This window comes from Anastrepha ludens, chromosome 3 (genome assembly GCF_028408465.1).
Source record: "Anastrepha ludens isolate Willacy chromosome 3, idAnaLude1.1, whole genome shotgun sequence".
NCBI lineage: Eukaryota > Metazoa > Arthropoda > Insecta > Diptera > Tephritidae > Anastrepha > Anastrepha ludens.
The window spans coordinates 46,119,478-46,135,119 of record NC_071499.1 but is presented as its reverse complement, the minus strand read 5'-3'; the positions used below and the strand labels follow the sequence as shown (position 1 = coordinate 46,135,119).

Genomic DNA, 15,642 nt, shown 5'->3' with positions numbered 1-15,642 from the left:
ATATAGTAAGAAATATGTCAGAAAAGATTAAACAAAATATATATTTTTACTATGAAATATTTTGATCTAGAACCAACTCAAAAGTTTTGTAAGATTATGAAAATTTTCCATTTATGTGTAAGAAATATATAAAAAACCATTTAAAAAAAAATTTACTAAGAAATAATTTTGCTTTGGAACCAACTCAAAAGTTTTGTAAACTTTTCATTTACGTGGTAAGAAATATATAAAAACCAATTTTCGAAAAAAAAAAAATTTACTAGGAAATATTTTGCTTTAGAACCAACTCAAAAGTTTTGTAATAATATAAAAATATTCCATTTGTAAAGAGAAATATTTAAGGAAACGATTTTCGAAACAAAAATTTAGTACAATTTTCCATTTATGTGGTAAGAAATATAAAAAACGATTTTCAAACAAATTTTTTTTCTAAAAAATATTTTGCTTTAGAACCAACTCAAAAGTTTTATGAAAATATGAATATTTTTCGTTTATACATATAGTAAGAAATATGTCTGAAAATGATTAAAAAAAATGTTTTTACTATGATTGTAAAAATATGAAAATTTTCCGTTTATATAGTAAGAAATATATGTGAAAACGATTATAAAAAAATTTCAAAAAAATTGTTTACTAAGAAATATTTTGCTTTATAACCAACTCGAAGTTATGAGATTTCAAGATATTGACCAAGTTTAAAAAAACGATAGTTTCTTTTTCGAAAAATTTGTTTACCTAAAAACATTGTTTTTTTAGAACCAAATTTTCATTTATGTTATAAAAAATATAAACGAAAACGACTTTCGAAAAATTTTGTTTCGTCATTTCCTAAACCTAAATAATCTAAAAAATTTTTAAGATACACATACATACATTATTGGAAAAAATCCTGCGATAGATATAAAAGTTATTCGCATGAGAATAAAAATATAATTTTTTTCAATGACCATACTTTTGTGAAGTTTAACATTTGGCCAACTCAAAATTAATATCACTAGTTTTTCTAAAGGGGTTTTCAATTGGCGCGGGTCGATTTTGGCGCCCTGTGGCAGCCATTTTGTTTTGGGGACATCTGTCAAATCTTTTGTTTATTATTCAGTTCTTTATGTCAAATCATCATGGCAAGTTACACGATTGAACAGCACGTTCAAATGATAAAACTTTTTTATCGAAATGAGTGTTCATTAACGCAAAGTTGCGCGCATTGCGCCCATTTTTCGGTAGATGTGGTGGCCCTTCCAATTTCTTATGGCCCATATTGAACCATATGGACCTAGACGACATGTGGTTCCAGCAGGACGGCGCTACGTGCCACACAGCAAACGCCATTTTATTCCATTTCAACATCTACCCGCCCTTATTGAAAAACCTTGTAGTAACAAATTACTTAGGGTTTTGAGCTTGAATTATAAAACTTCATGTTAATATCTTCTTTATAAATGTTTTTGAAGCACAACAAGAATGCAAATATCACAAGTTTTATGATCTACCTGTTTTTATTTTTTAATCCAAAAGCGTTATTTGGCGATGCGCGTGAAATTAAATGACAGAAAAAAATTATATGGATTTACGGACTCAGCAACGGATTTGATTCTGGCTAAAAAAAATAAATAATCATGAATTATTTGTAAACCTTTGTAATATTAATGCGATAATTGATTGCCGCTTTCTTTTGGAATGCATAAATTTTTTCATCACTCAATGCTGCCTTCGGAATATTGAGCTTTTTTCCTGGAATGAGTTAAAACTATGCCATTGACACTTTCTGACATGACTATGCCATTAACGCTCCTATTTATAGAGCTTTACGAGAACTTAATTTTCTCAAATTGCTTAGCCTTTGACTTATTTTCTTCGAAGTCTAAATGTGTATTATTTTTAAATGAATTGTATATCAATTTATATTAAATTCATTTAATCTGCAAAAATTATTTTATTTCCAGCTGAAAAGGTGAATAAATACCATAAATAAATGAATAATACAGCACCCAACATTTACTCTTGAACACTGGTTGTGCATACGCGCCTCCTTTCCTGAACGGGATTTGATTGATTTTGACGCTTGCACAGTTTCCTTCATTCGCTTATTACAACTTTTAAATCACTTTGCGCGCCTTTGAAATATGATCGTTGGCGGCGCCTTGAGTTGCTTTGTCGGCACTTGTCGCACGAACTGGCAAACTTAGGGAGCTCGTAGGTGGCTTTGCATGCGCATGCATAAATATGTATGTACGTATGTATGCATGGCAGATTGTAATATTTAGATTTATAGGAAACAAAATTATGAATTTTTATTTGAACGTGCATAACCACCCCTACACCGGTTGTCAAGCCTACGTTTTGGCTTTGCTTTGTTATGGCCACATCCGTATGTCGATGCAACTGCCAAGCTTACATACTGTGTATATGTACTTGTATATGTATGTATGTATGTATGTATATTTGAATAACTTAAAATGCGCGTAAGTGCTTTGCATGCACAAATGTCAATGTTTTAAAACCGCTTAACGGTAACGTAACTATTTAGCACAACCACAAATACAACTCAGCATTGGTGGCTTCTCTTAACGCCAGTGACGGCAACGGCAATAGCAACGGCCTAAACCAGCCCCAAACACCGCACGCACACACTTAGCCACACATAAAAACTTAGCCACTTCAACAGCCCCAAATTGTCGACTATTGTGCTATTGCACGATTAAATACATACATACATACACACATACATATGTATGAATGCACATACATACTTGGGTGTTATTGTTGAAACGGTTTCGTGAGTTTGGGTTTTTATTTTCGTTGTCTTTTTATTTTGTAGAATTGTAGAACATTTTTCAGCAGCATGACGCCACGCGACGCTACGCGGACACCAAAATGCCAACGAACCAATCGACTTGAAAACCCGGCAAACGAAGTCTCTTCGCTGCTAAGAATTTTCAATTCATTCAGTTTGAGTATTGCCGCCAAACGGTCTGCAGCTGTCCGGAACCTACAAATGTACTTATACTTTGAACAAAACCTGTTCAAAAATATTAATATAGAAAATTCGAAATATTAATATAAATATTCAATAAATCAATATTTGGTGGCACATGATTTGCTAGCGCCATCGTGATTACTCACAGTGATTACTAAATATTAGCTTTTACAAGTCATTCATAATTGCTCACGTTTCACGTTTTTATTGCATATATGCTAATATTTCCGTCGATTAAAGTTGGCGTGCTCGGTTATCTGTTTGCGGTTTTAATATTTTTAGTTGTGTTTACAATCGGCGTTGTTGTTTTTCTATATCTCTAAAAAGTTTTGTTGATATTCTCTAATCGCTTTGATAAGCGCGCCATCATTAATAAAAGAGTCTGTGTAAATAAAATAACTGTTGATAAGCGAATATTGCAACGATGACGGCTAAAAATATTCCAAGACGCCAAGCCATTCCAGTACTTTACACGAGAGGCACTCATTACGATGTTGGTTTTGATATGGTGAGATGACAAAATATTAATTATTAAACAAATAGCAAAAAAAAAAATCCTGTTATCTATAAAATTGCAATTTTATATATGTACTTAGTAGACTAAGTTGTCTCAAGTGGTTGTTAGTTTTACTATGACAACTTAATTTATTCACTCTTTAATGCGCATATGGGAAGACCTATAACAAGTTAGCTTTTATTTATATGGATATGCACTTAAAAGTGTGCTCACTTAAGACGGAAATGTTTTATTTTTGTCTGTGCATTGCAATATGCGAGTTTATAAGACTGCTGCATCAGCATACAAGCACGTAAAATCAGAAAATACAAATTAAAAAAATAAAAAAAAAAAATAAAAAAATGTTCCATTTCTTTATTGCAATATATTTTTTATACACTAAGCAAGAGGAAGCGGGCAAATAGCGCAGGCACACCAAATTTAGCGAAGTCCTCAACCATCTGTGCGATCCTTCTGACAGAAAAATGTGCAACACAGATGCCGCTCTAAACAGTAAGAAGGCGTTGTTTCTAAGCAAGGACAGGTGGGCATTCCCACTATATAGGACTGGTAGTGGCAGGCTAATCACCTACCCTGTCAGAAATCAAAATAGATTAACGAAACCAACGCAAGACTGAGTCTTGCAGCGGCCCTATGCTCCCGAGTGGAGTGAACATGGAAAAAAACAATATTTTTACTTAAAATGAATGAAATAGCATTTATGAGAAAAAAAATTTATGCAATACACCCAGTGGTGCAACCACTTACTAATTTTATGATAAATAATAATTTAGACGTACATAAAACACCAAAATGATTAGTAAAAGGAGTTTGTAACAGCGATCGCTCCTCTGCAAGCAATGGCAAACTTCCATTACATTTCTGCCATGAAAAAGCTCCTCATAAAAGAAGTAATTTACCGACCCACAGTGCGGCCGATTCCCAAAAAGCTGGCCAAAAGTCGAAAAAAAAGTTTCTAGATAGAGTTTTTTTGTCTTTGGGTTGGCTACAATTATGCCTTGAGTAGTGAAAACCGTTCATGGCAACGTCCTGTACCCTAAGTATCCTCTGTATTTTCAGTCGCAACGTGGCCTTCGTTTGAGCATCGTATTACTGTCGATGAATAGTGAAAGTTGTACACATTTGAAAGATTTTGTAATGGAGTAAATTGAACAAAACCAAATGGAATCATCTTCGGAAGTAAAATACGATAAATCTTTAGTACATATCAATACCTCGACACAAAATTTTTAGCTGCAGCAATACGTAGATATATTTTTTGCAATTTTTTTTATAAAATTTGAGTTTTCAAACTGTATAGTAATAAAACGGCGTCATATGCTGCTTTGAAACCTATTGTATGAAACCTAAGTAATGGTTACTGAATAAAACAAGATTCAGCTGCTACCACTTGCTAATCAGCGACCCCGAAAACATATAAATTAACATGCATCTTGATTATGTTCTAGAATATACGCTATTTCACGTGAGGGGGTGGCCAATAGGGGTGGAAGGGGGTGGATTTTCAAAATTTTAAGATCAAATTCGTAATCAGTGACCCCAACAACCCCCGAGTAAGAAATTTTGAATCAATTACTTAATTTTTTTAGTTTTGGCCAGCTTTTCGGGAATCGGCCGCACTGTGCGACCGCTTAACTGTGGGCCCTCCCTTTGTGGAACAACATCAAAACGCACGCCATAAATAGAAGGGGGATCTCGGCCAAACATCTAAAAAGCGTATATTTATGAATTTATATATATATGTATATATATATATTTATTTACTTTATCAAACTAGTGCATTATATGGATATGAAATTAAACCCTTAATTGCTGTTTGTTTGCAGCGAACTAAAGCTTTTTTCTAAAGCGATTTTTTAACCTTCCTTCTGTTTAATCTCACGTTTAAAACATTAGGAACGTATATTTTAACAGTTCATGAGACGTGTCCTACTTCTGTTGTTGTTTTCGCAAAATGATATGAACAATAAAAAGTACTCACTGTGATAATCACTTTGAGTTGTGATAACCTCAATTTTCTCAAGTGGCGATAAAACTATATTTTTGGAAGTGTGTACATTTTTTGTTTCCTGCAAATCACTTCTAATTTAATAATAACTTAATTTCAAAAATAAACTAGCATCTTGAGATGTTTTATTACTATTTCTAATGGTTGCTCTTAAAATTGTTCATCTAAATAGCGCTTCAAAACTTAGCAAATTTTTTTTTTTTTTTGTTATTAAAAGTGGTTATTAATTAATTAATATTATTTTGTTTGAAAAAAGGAAAGTTAAGTTACATTACATTTTTCGAAATGTATATCAAAGGTATATGTAAAAAGCGCTTTGAAAATTCCTCTACCTGAAAAAAAATACAGTGAACCAAAAAGAAATTACAACACCAAAACAACAAAAAATGTAAATTTATATAAATTTTTTTTTTTTTTATTATTAGTATTTTCATTGCAACTAGTATAACATTACATATTGTATATATACTAACGAGCAATATATAATTTATATAAATAAAGAAATTATTCACAGATTTTTAAGAAATATTTCGCGTAGAATTTAAGTAATAACGGCAATAACATAATTGGATAATCTTTTAACATATTTTAGTAAACTATGAATATTCTGTTATTTTTTTTTTTTTCATTAATAAACTGCAAAAGTTAGTTTCATTTCCCACAATTTGACATTGACGTTGAAAGTTTTTAAGAGAAGATGAATAAGCAAACATCGAGTGATTTAAAAGAACTGAACTGAACTCCACTCCGGAGGGAAAAGTATGCGCCAAGTTGCAGAAAATTTGAAAACCCCCAAGTCGACAGTATTTAATATATTGGAAAAATATAATGAAAACCAATATTTTCTTAGAAAAAATAGTACTGGAAGAGTTTCCAAAATTAACCCAAATGTGACCAAGAGAAGATGCCTTTAATAAACAAGAACCCGAAAGTTTCTAAAGTTAGAAGGGAAGCTACAGCGCTCAATCCGTCTTATGTGGTTGGTACTGTGTAACATGGTGGCGGGAACGTAATGATTTGGGGAGCAATGACGGCAAATTGAGTGGCCTCGTTTTGTTTTAATGTGCATAATGACAAAAATAAATTATCTAAAAATATTGAAGGAGCTCATTCCGAAAACTGTCGAAAAATTACAGCTATCATACCAACAACGTCCACCTTCACATATGACAACGATCCAAAGCATACAACGCTGATTCTAAAGTTGCTTTACAATGTAAAGAAGTATTCCCCCAGATCTCAATCCCATTGAGCACATGTGGCCCACATTGAAAGATAAATGCGCCAGCTGCAGATTAATGCTAAATATCCTAAAATCAGCCATAGAAGAGATATGGGCAAATATTCCAAAACATGTTACCAAAACTCTAGTAGACTCCAAGCGATGACGTCTGCAAGCAATAATTAGCGCAGAGGGATACTGCACAAAATATTAGTTCCTCAATTTTCCTTTACCTATATCCATAGGCGGCCGCCGTAGCCGAATGGGTTGGTGCGTGATTACCATTCGGAATTCACTGAGAGGTCGTTGGTTCGAATCTCGGTGAAAGCAAAATTAATAAAAACATTTTTCTAATAGCGGTCGCCCCTCGGCAGGCAATGGCAAACCTCCGAGTGTATTTCTGCCATGAAAAAGCTCCTCATAAAAATATCTGCCGTTCGGAGTCGGCTTGAAACTGTAGGTCCCTCCATTTGTGGAACAACATCAAGACGCACACCACAAATAGGAGGAGGAGCTCGGCCAAACGCCTAACAGAAGTGTACGCGCCAATTATTTATTTTTTTTTTTTTTTTTTTTTTTATATCCATATTTTCATTACTGTCCCGCTTTATGTTTGAGTTGTAAAATTAAGTTATTGGCTTTGTAACTGGAAAACTTCCAAATAATTAAAATATTATAATTTTTGGAATTTTTAAGTAACTTTTTTTTTGTGTAGAAAAGTCTGAATGTATATGTATATTAAAGCTTAAATTTAAAAATATTGCCTTATGGGGTTAGGGGTAGTCAGAGGCCCGAAAAAATTATTATTTTCAATAATTTTTTTTTACTAGTCGATTGCTTTATTTTACAAAAATAAAAACAACTTGTTTCGGCTTGACAAAATTTCAACAAAAAAAATAATAATTGTAAAAGTGCTATTTGTGTGGCACCCGTTTCCCCAGAAGTCCCTTGCGGTGATCATCACAAGTCCTTGGAGATTCATTTAAAATCAATCGGACAAGAGAAATCAGTTTTTTAATAGATAATCTTGTGGCTGATGGAGCCTTTTTTTCAAAAATTAACAATATGGCGGCCTCTGGAAAAAGTTTTCAGACTTTCGGGAAAATGTCGGTTTTTTTATTGTAATTGTTTAAGAAACATCGAAATTAAAAAAAAATCCTTCGATCATGCACGAGTTTTTTATGTTTTTCAAAAGCAGTATACATTTGTTTGAAATCTACCAAACGGTTTTTAAGTTACAGTGATCACCAGTTCAAAAAACATAGTCTTGAGTAAAACGCATTTAAAGTTTTGCGAACGCTCCGCTGCGCCCGAGCGCCTTTTGTTAATTGTTGAATAACTCGAAAAGTATTTATCGGATTTCACATTTATTTTTTTCACACAATATTTTTAAGATATTATACTTCAAGAAAATACAAAACAAAATCCAAGTTTTTGAAAATTCTGACTACCACTAACCCCTTATTGGTTTTCATTGCGTCATACTAACTAATGATGTGCACATGTATGTGTACAGCTAATACTTGTATTAATTTAATTAGTAAAAAAAAGTTTAGGGTTACATAAACACAGGTCTTGAGTGTACAAAAAATTTTTTTAAATTTATTTTCATTTCAAAATGGCAGCTGTACAGCCGCTCCCCCGAAACGCCTTTTGAAATCTGCCCACACTGTCGCGCATTTAAAAAAAATCTGAAATGAAAAAAACCAATTTTTTTTATTATATATCATTATTTTTAGTTGTTAAGCCTATTACTTGCAAAAAAAAATTTTTTTTGTAAAATTTTTGAAGTTTTTTAAAAAATCGACATTTTTTTGTTGTCATTTTGTTATTAAAAAAGGGGTTATAAATAATAAATTTTTTCCCACTATAGCTTTAAAAACTAGTAAATATTGTTAAAAATATACTATCAAAGTTTGAGCTTGATATGTTAATTTTTCACGGAGCTGTGATGTGGGCAATTTTGAAAACGTGGTTTCGAGAAAAACACGCTCAAACAAGCGCATTATCAAGCGCATATGACCGTAAACCGCTCGAGCGCTCAGTTTATACCTGCTTTGCTAAAACTTTTATAACTTGAAAACTATTCAAGATTTCTTTTTAAGATTTTCATGGAACATTCTGGAGTTGTTTCTGAGTATGTTTCAACAAAAAGTAAAAAATCGATTTTTTTTAAGTTTTACAGTAGAGGCCCCCCTTAAGGAGAGTGGGGTAGCCGAGGAATGTTGAAAACTGTCACCTGAGCTTCTCGACACTTGTGTTTATTTATTTGAGCTGCTTTATTGCTCATATGGTTTGTTAAGCCGTGACATTGGTACAGTGTGATGCGATACCTGGAGATGATATCTACATTTTAACTGACAGCCAGGCTTCAAAAAAATCCTCACAAAGCAGTCGATAACCTACAAGGTAGCCGTGAAATGCCGGTCGTCTCCTAAACGAGATGGCTGAGTCATTTCACCTAACGGTAACATGGGTTCCTGGCCATTGCGACATTGAGGGTAATTGTAAAGCCGACGAACTAGCGGAACTCGGCACCAAATTGACCGATGAGTACATAGACAGTGAGCTAGGCATACCCTTGCAAACATATAGGCTGCTTATTTTTGATGAAATCGTAAGAGCGGTGAATGAAAGATGGCGCAATGAAACCACATGCAGAATCGCCCAACAACTGTGGCCGACTCTCAATGCTAAACGCACAGAATTTCTGCTAAGAAGAAATAAGCACAGCCTTAGCACACTGATTTCAGGGGCATTGCTTAATCGACATGCACGGCCAGAGGATGAGTCTGCAAACACATAACTTCTGCAGAAGTTGTCTAGATGAGGAAGAGAAGAGACGATCCCGCACATGTTGTGCACTGTTCTGCTCTATCAAGACGTAGACTCACCATTTTATATAGGCAATTCTTTAATGAATTGGAAGGTCTCAATCAAGGGTCTTCTAAAATTTTTGAAAAGTACACACTGGTTTTAGGAGAGATAAGGACAAGTTCCCCACGCGGCATTACAGTGGGCTGTGAGCCTGAGTGTGCCCTATAGTGGACAACCGCTTCAACCTAACCGAACCCAAGGTTTGTTAGCGCACACTACTTTGGTGCAGCTAAACACATTTGGATAAATGTATTGAGCCTTATGGCTCGCCAGATTCTTGGGATGAGTCTGGCTCGTAACAATAGAGTGTCAAGGATGAGATAATGAAAGATGCAGCGATCTTCTCGGCAAATGAAAGCGCAATTTAGTGCTGTTAATCCAGTGCACTCTCTCCTAACGGCCCCTCTCTGAAGTAAGCACCTTCCGTAAGCACTTTTTTCATTACATTACATACCACAAATCCTTAAGAATTGTTTTTATTTGTTTCTCCTGAGCGGACAACCCGACAATACCACCTTAACCCTCCTATAATATATTATTAACCTTTTTTACACGTTTTTCATAAGCGCATAAACGTTTTAGTCCCTTAGGTGTCCGCTTACGAGAGTAAATTGTATCAATAATTTGCGCGCCCATCACAGATGTGCAAATTAGCGTAAAAAAATTAAAAACATTTACTGTGTAATTTTGATAAAACAACCTAAGTCAACTTAGCACTTTTTCTGTAAGGCACTAAATTGCTTCCTTTTCTCGAAATATTTAACCAACTAATCAATCACAGCCATAGCTGGAGTAATACAATACAATACACCTTTAAAGTCATGGAATTTGCTTTGTTTATTAGGTAAAAAAGTTATTCAAAAATATAATTGGATGATTAATTTTTCGCCACCTTGTATGGAACTCATTTTAATTTACTTTGTGAATAGCTTGACCTACACAATAAAAAAATTATTTTAAGTGATGGACATCTTTATTTTGACTTTTACGGACTCCATTGCTCGTCGGTTTGTGTTCTGCAGCTACGAAAGAGTGCTTAATTTTGCACCACCTTGTACAATTATATAAATTTCATTCAACATAATTTCAATCAACAATCTATGTAAGTACTAACTACAAATTTTTTTGAGAAATGCTACCGATTTCTTAAAGAGTTCAAAGTTATTGCGACATTGAGCGCAACTTCGAAGCTGATTAACTATTTCGCTTTGGTTTCGCCAGGATTAAAGCAGCAGGCATGCTAAATGAAAATACGCGCGGTCATGCATCAGTTCTACGACACTTGCAAGACGCATCGAAAACAGACTATCTGGCTCCCAAGATAGATCTGAATAAAGACTATAAAATGCAAATACCGGACAGAAAGGAGGGAAGACCAGAGTCATATCAGATGATAGTGGTCACCATACTTATACTGACGGCTCAAAGATGGACCATGGCAGGAGTGTACCTGAAACAATTATCCTTAAATTACTTCTTTAGACTCCCAGGCCGGTGTCTTCCAAGCTAAAAACAAAGCAGCAAAAACGATAAGACGGATGGCTTACCTCCAGCAAACCTTACCATTTTTGTTGATAGGCAAGCAGCGGGCAAGGCACTGACCCCAATGTGCATCAATTCAAAATGTGTTAAAGAATGCAGGAAGTCGCTCTCGCTTATCCAACAAACACACTTTGTTGGGTCCCCGGACACTCTAGAGTGGCGGGAAATGATAGAGCGGATGAGTGTGCAAACAAAGGCTATGACCTCCAGGGAGCGGCAGAGGACATGAGCGAATGACCGTAATCCCGGAAGCCAATAGAAGGTGGTCTCTGACTACTAACTGCAGGGACACCATAGTGCTCTGACCAAAATAAAATCGTAAAAGGACAAAACGTCTGCTAGGATTCAACAGATCAACTCACAGCGTCTCCACATGTGTTAAACGGGTAACTGCACTATTGGCCCCTAGCCTATAGAATGGATGTACCTCACAATGACTTCTGTAAGAGCTCTGGATATGAAGATGAAATTGAGTCGGTGCAAGACCTACTCTGTGAATGTCCGGCACTTGAAAGAAGCCATGACACAGAATCTTAGCGATTATTTCTTTGAAGGCCTGGGAAATTTGCAAAATGTCTCAGTCTTAGTTTCCTTCTTAAAAATACCTAAATGGTTAAGGCAACTAAGTTTGGGGGATGGAAATCAAAAGCAGATATCACAATGGACCTTAAGGCCAACGAGTGTCTTGTCTTAGACTAATCTAACCTGAATATTCTAAGCTAACCTAAAATTTGTAATACATCAGCATTTCTCTGTAAAATTTACTGAAATTAAGCTTCATAAAAATTAATGAATTATTTAAGGAAAAATTATTCATAGGGGCGAAACAAAGCTGACGGGTAGTACCCATTTAACAGGATAAACAGTAACTGAAACGTCGATGAATGCTCAGCGTAGACTATTCAGGGTATAGGCAGGGTATTTGTGTAACGGTACTTCCTATAAATTACTTAATTACCTCTCACGTAGCCAGGCCCGGTGTTCTTTGAGACGATTTCTCTGGACGTTTCTGTAAATAGGCAAGAAATATCAATCAACAGCTTCTCTGCTTTTTACCAGTAATTTATAAACACTGAATAATTACTAATTTGAAGATATTGGTTTTAATCCTTTACGGCATGAATTAATAAAGCATTGCAAAATAAAATTGTTTCACGGTGGAAGTAGCTTTATTTTATTATCAATAAGACATATTAATAGAAAAATAATGAAAAGTTGTATATATTTACATATTTTTTTTTTTTACAGAGCCATATATAAAAATTAGTTCTAAAGTATAGAAAAGAATTGAAAAGCGGAAAAATTATTATCTGACGAGAAAGATGAGTATCTCTATGCAAAAACAATTTTTGTTTTGTCAAAAAGTACTTACGTTACACTCTATTATTGCTTTTTGAAAATGAATCGCTTGCACTTCAATTCTGCTTTTTCACCTATTTGTACAAAAGTGAGGTTATTTCGTAAGTCGACGTAATCATACACAATTTTTTTGCGTTTTATTATTGCTAAATATATATTTGAAGGATTAAAGTAGTTTGAATTAATTTATACTACTTAAATTGGAAATAAAATTGAATTAGAACTGCGGTTTAAATGGTTTCATTTCATAATATGTCTAAAGACGTTCAGTTATTGAGTTTTTACTCATATTAAAATAATTCTATCAAAAAAATATCGGGAATTGTTCATTTAAAAAGCGCCCGTTACACAAACCTACCTTTCTTTTGCTGGAATGATGTTACAACTGCCCTCTATAGTGTGGTAAAGTTTGAGCGTGATCTGTCAATTAGCTTGTTTTTGGCATTTAATTATATCAGCCAACCGCAGGTGTGCTCTGCGATTTTCACTATGGATAAAAATGTCGAACAAAGAATTTGTCTTAAATTTTTGAACGTTAAGTTTTGAGCGGGATTTCGTGTGCCGAATCGTTGAAAATGTTGCAGAAGGCCTATGGTGCTTTATCAAAAACACGGACCTACGAGTGGTATAAGGCTTTTGCAGAGGGCCGAGAAGTCGTGGAAGATTTGCTCCGATCTGGTTGGTCATCAACGTCTTCAACGGATGAAAACGTCGACAAAGTCAAGGAAATGGTGCTGGAAAACCATCATTTAAGTTTGAGGGAGGTAGCTCGTGACCTTAGCGTGTCTGTGACATTTTCCTTTTCCTAAAACTTAAATTGTCACCCCGCGGACGCCGCTTTGAGTCGATAGAGGCCGTTAAGGGGTCCGGATGGTCCAGAGCTCGAAAATTTAGGGTATTTTCAGGATTTTTTTTGTAATAAAAAAAATGAAAATCGATATTTAATTTTTTTAGACTTTTTATTTAACTTCTTTTACATACAAAATAGAAAAACAAACTTTTATGTTTATTTTAATAATTTTAAAAATGGCGCAGAAGTTGACCCTCTCGATAAATTGGATCTGGGCAATGTTGTCCATTTTGGCTCTTCTATTTATCTGAAACACAAAGACCAAAAATATTATTAATCAGTATGACTGTAGCCATGTCCCGTACTAGAATTAAAAAAAAAATGACAAAATGGCGCGGTTTTGAATTTGACACCCTAAAAATCGGGTTTTTTCAGTTTTTTAATAAAAAAAATACGAAATAACTGAAATAATAATATGATTCTAGTACGGGCGAAAGCCATTGATGTTGTGAACAACAGATTAAAATTTCTGACGATACGGTTGATTTTTTTTGCATCACCAGGCCGAAAAAGTCGTTTCGAGATAAATGAGTTTAAGGTTGGAGGTACAAGAGCCGCTCTCTACCTAGTTAATGGGCTATAGAAGCTGTAATATTAGGAATTTCCGCATGATAATTTCACAGTATATTCTGAAGATGTTATACTCTCTAAACATCGAAAATACAAAAAATCGATTTTTTGAAATTTCTACACCACCGGGTCCCTTTAAGGAGAATCCGCTGAAGGAGCTGAAGAAGATCTCTTCAAACGCGTTTAAAAGCTGCTTTGAAGACTGGACTAATCATAGGCATTTGGAGTTGGTGTATTGCTTCGCATGGAGCCTATTTTGAAGGCGACAAAGTAAATTTTGATTATTACACAAATATTTTGCGTTTTATTGAACAATTCCCGGTAGTTTTTTGACAGAATTCCGGGATCAAAATTTTCAGCTAATATTGGCATACCTAATGTGAATAAACCAAAAACAGTTCGAACTAAAGAAACTTGAAAACTCCTCATTCAAACACGCTTAGAAATGTTGAAGAAAAGTGTCTTGTGACAAAGGCAGTTCTTCTGCGGTACGTAGTTCTTAAAAACTTTGCTGCACGTTTTACTCCCATTTTCTAAGTGCCTTTTTTTAGAAAAGAGTACAATGGACCCAAGTTTGGAGCAGAAATATGTGAGTGCTTCATTAATTCTCAAAGGAAAAGTGACAGCGTAGTATTCTTCTATGAAACAGCTAAATATTAAATGCTAAAATTTTTTCGGCAGTACTATTTCACAAACCAATAATAACAACATTTTTCTTGAGCATTATCTTGAGAGATCCATACTGGCTGTTAACAGATAAAACTCAGCGCAAAATTCTTCAGATATAGCTCCTAAACGTCATCGAAAAATTCCACAAAAAGAATCGTTACCTGTAAAAATGAGAGATTTGGAAAATATCATTTCATCACTCATAAATTGCGAACCCTCTACTTCTTACTATGTCAACAAACAGATAATGAATTCCCATTCAAAATAGTTGAAAATAAATGCTCGGGCACGTCTACTTAAAACCTGTTGAAAGTTTATTAATTATTTATCAACGAATGTTATATTCTTTTTTGAATATTTGGGCATAGTTGTGGGATGTTTTAAAAGCCTAAAACTAGTAGTAGGGTCACTTTTTGCATATATGAATGAATTACAGCCCTAGACTGAATGCCTTGCGAACGCTCCGGCGAATTATTTGACAAAAACGGAATGAGAGGGACATAACGAAAGTTTTGACGCGTATAAACACAGTAGCTTACTTTTTTATTTTTCAGATTACTTCGATTGTGTTCATTTATAAATAAATCAAAAAAGGCAAAACATGGAAATAATACAAATTATTTTAATTATATTAGAGTTGCTGGAAGTCAGGGAGGAAGTGAGGTAGGAAGTTAGACGGCATATTTTGCTATGTCTTTTACTTGGCTAGCCAATTTTTGTGTACTATGGCACTTTTGTTTTATAGTTGCATGCGCATGGGCTGAAATAGTTGAAATTAAACTTTTGTCTCATAAAAATGTTCACTAAAGAGCCACGGGAAAGGTGGTTTGCCATCTTCCATACATACAAACACCCTTCCCTCAGCTGTGATGCACACACTTGTGCTTACTTTAACTTGAACGTAATATTTTTCATACATTTTTTGTAAGAAAGAGGTCCATATCTGAAAAGCATCTTAAATCAGAGTTCCCAATTTTGTACCAACCACTCACAAAAATTCATCAAATTTCAAACAATCTTCATCAAATTTTCAACTGTTTAATCAGAATCT

At 34.3% G+C, this 15,642-nt stretch overlaps 1 protein-coding gene across 1 annotated transcript in view; it reads left to right on the top strand.

Annotated features, from left to right (window-relative positions):
• Positions 1 to 2,947: 2,947 nt before the first annotated feature.
• Positions 2,948 to 15,642, top strand: part of LOC128857877 (beta-alanyl-dopamine/carcinine hydrolase) — a 68,951-nt gene continuing 56,256 nt past the window's right edge. The window contains exon 1 of the mRNA XM_054093679.1: positions 2,948 to 3,485. Within this exon, the coding sequence (XP_053949654.1) occupies positions 3,402 to 3,485 (84 nt within the window). The 5' untranslated portion in view covers positions 2,948 to 3,401. The remainder of the gene's footprint in view (positions 3,486 to 15,642) is intronic.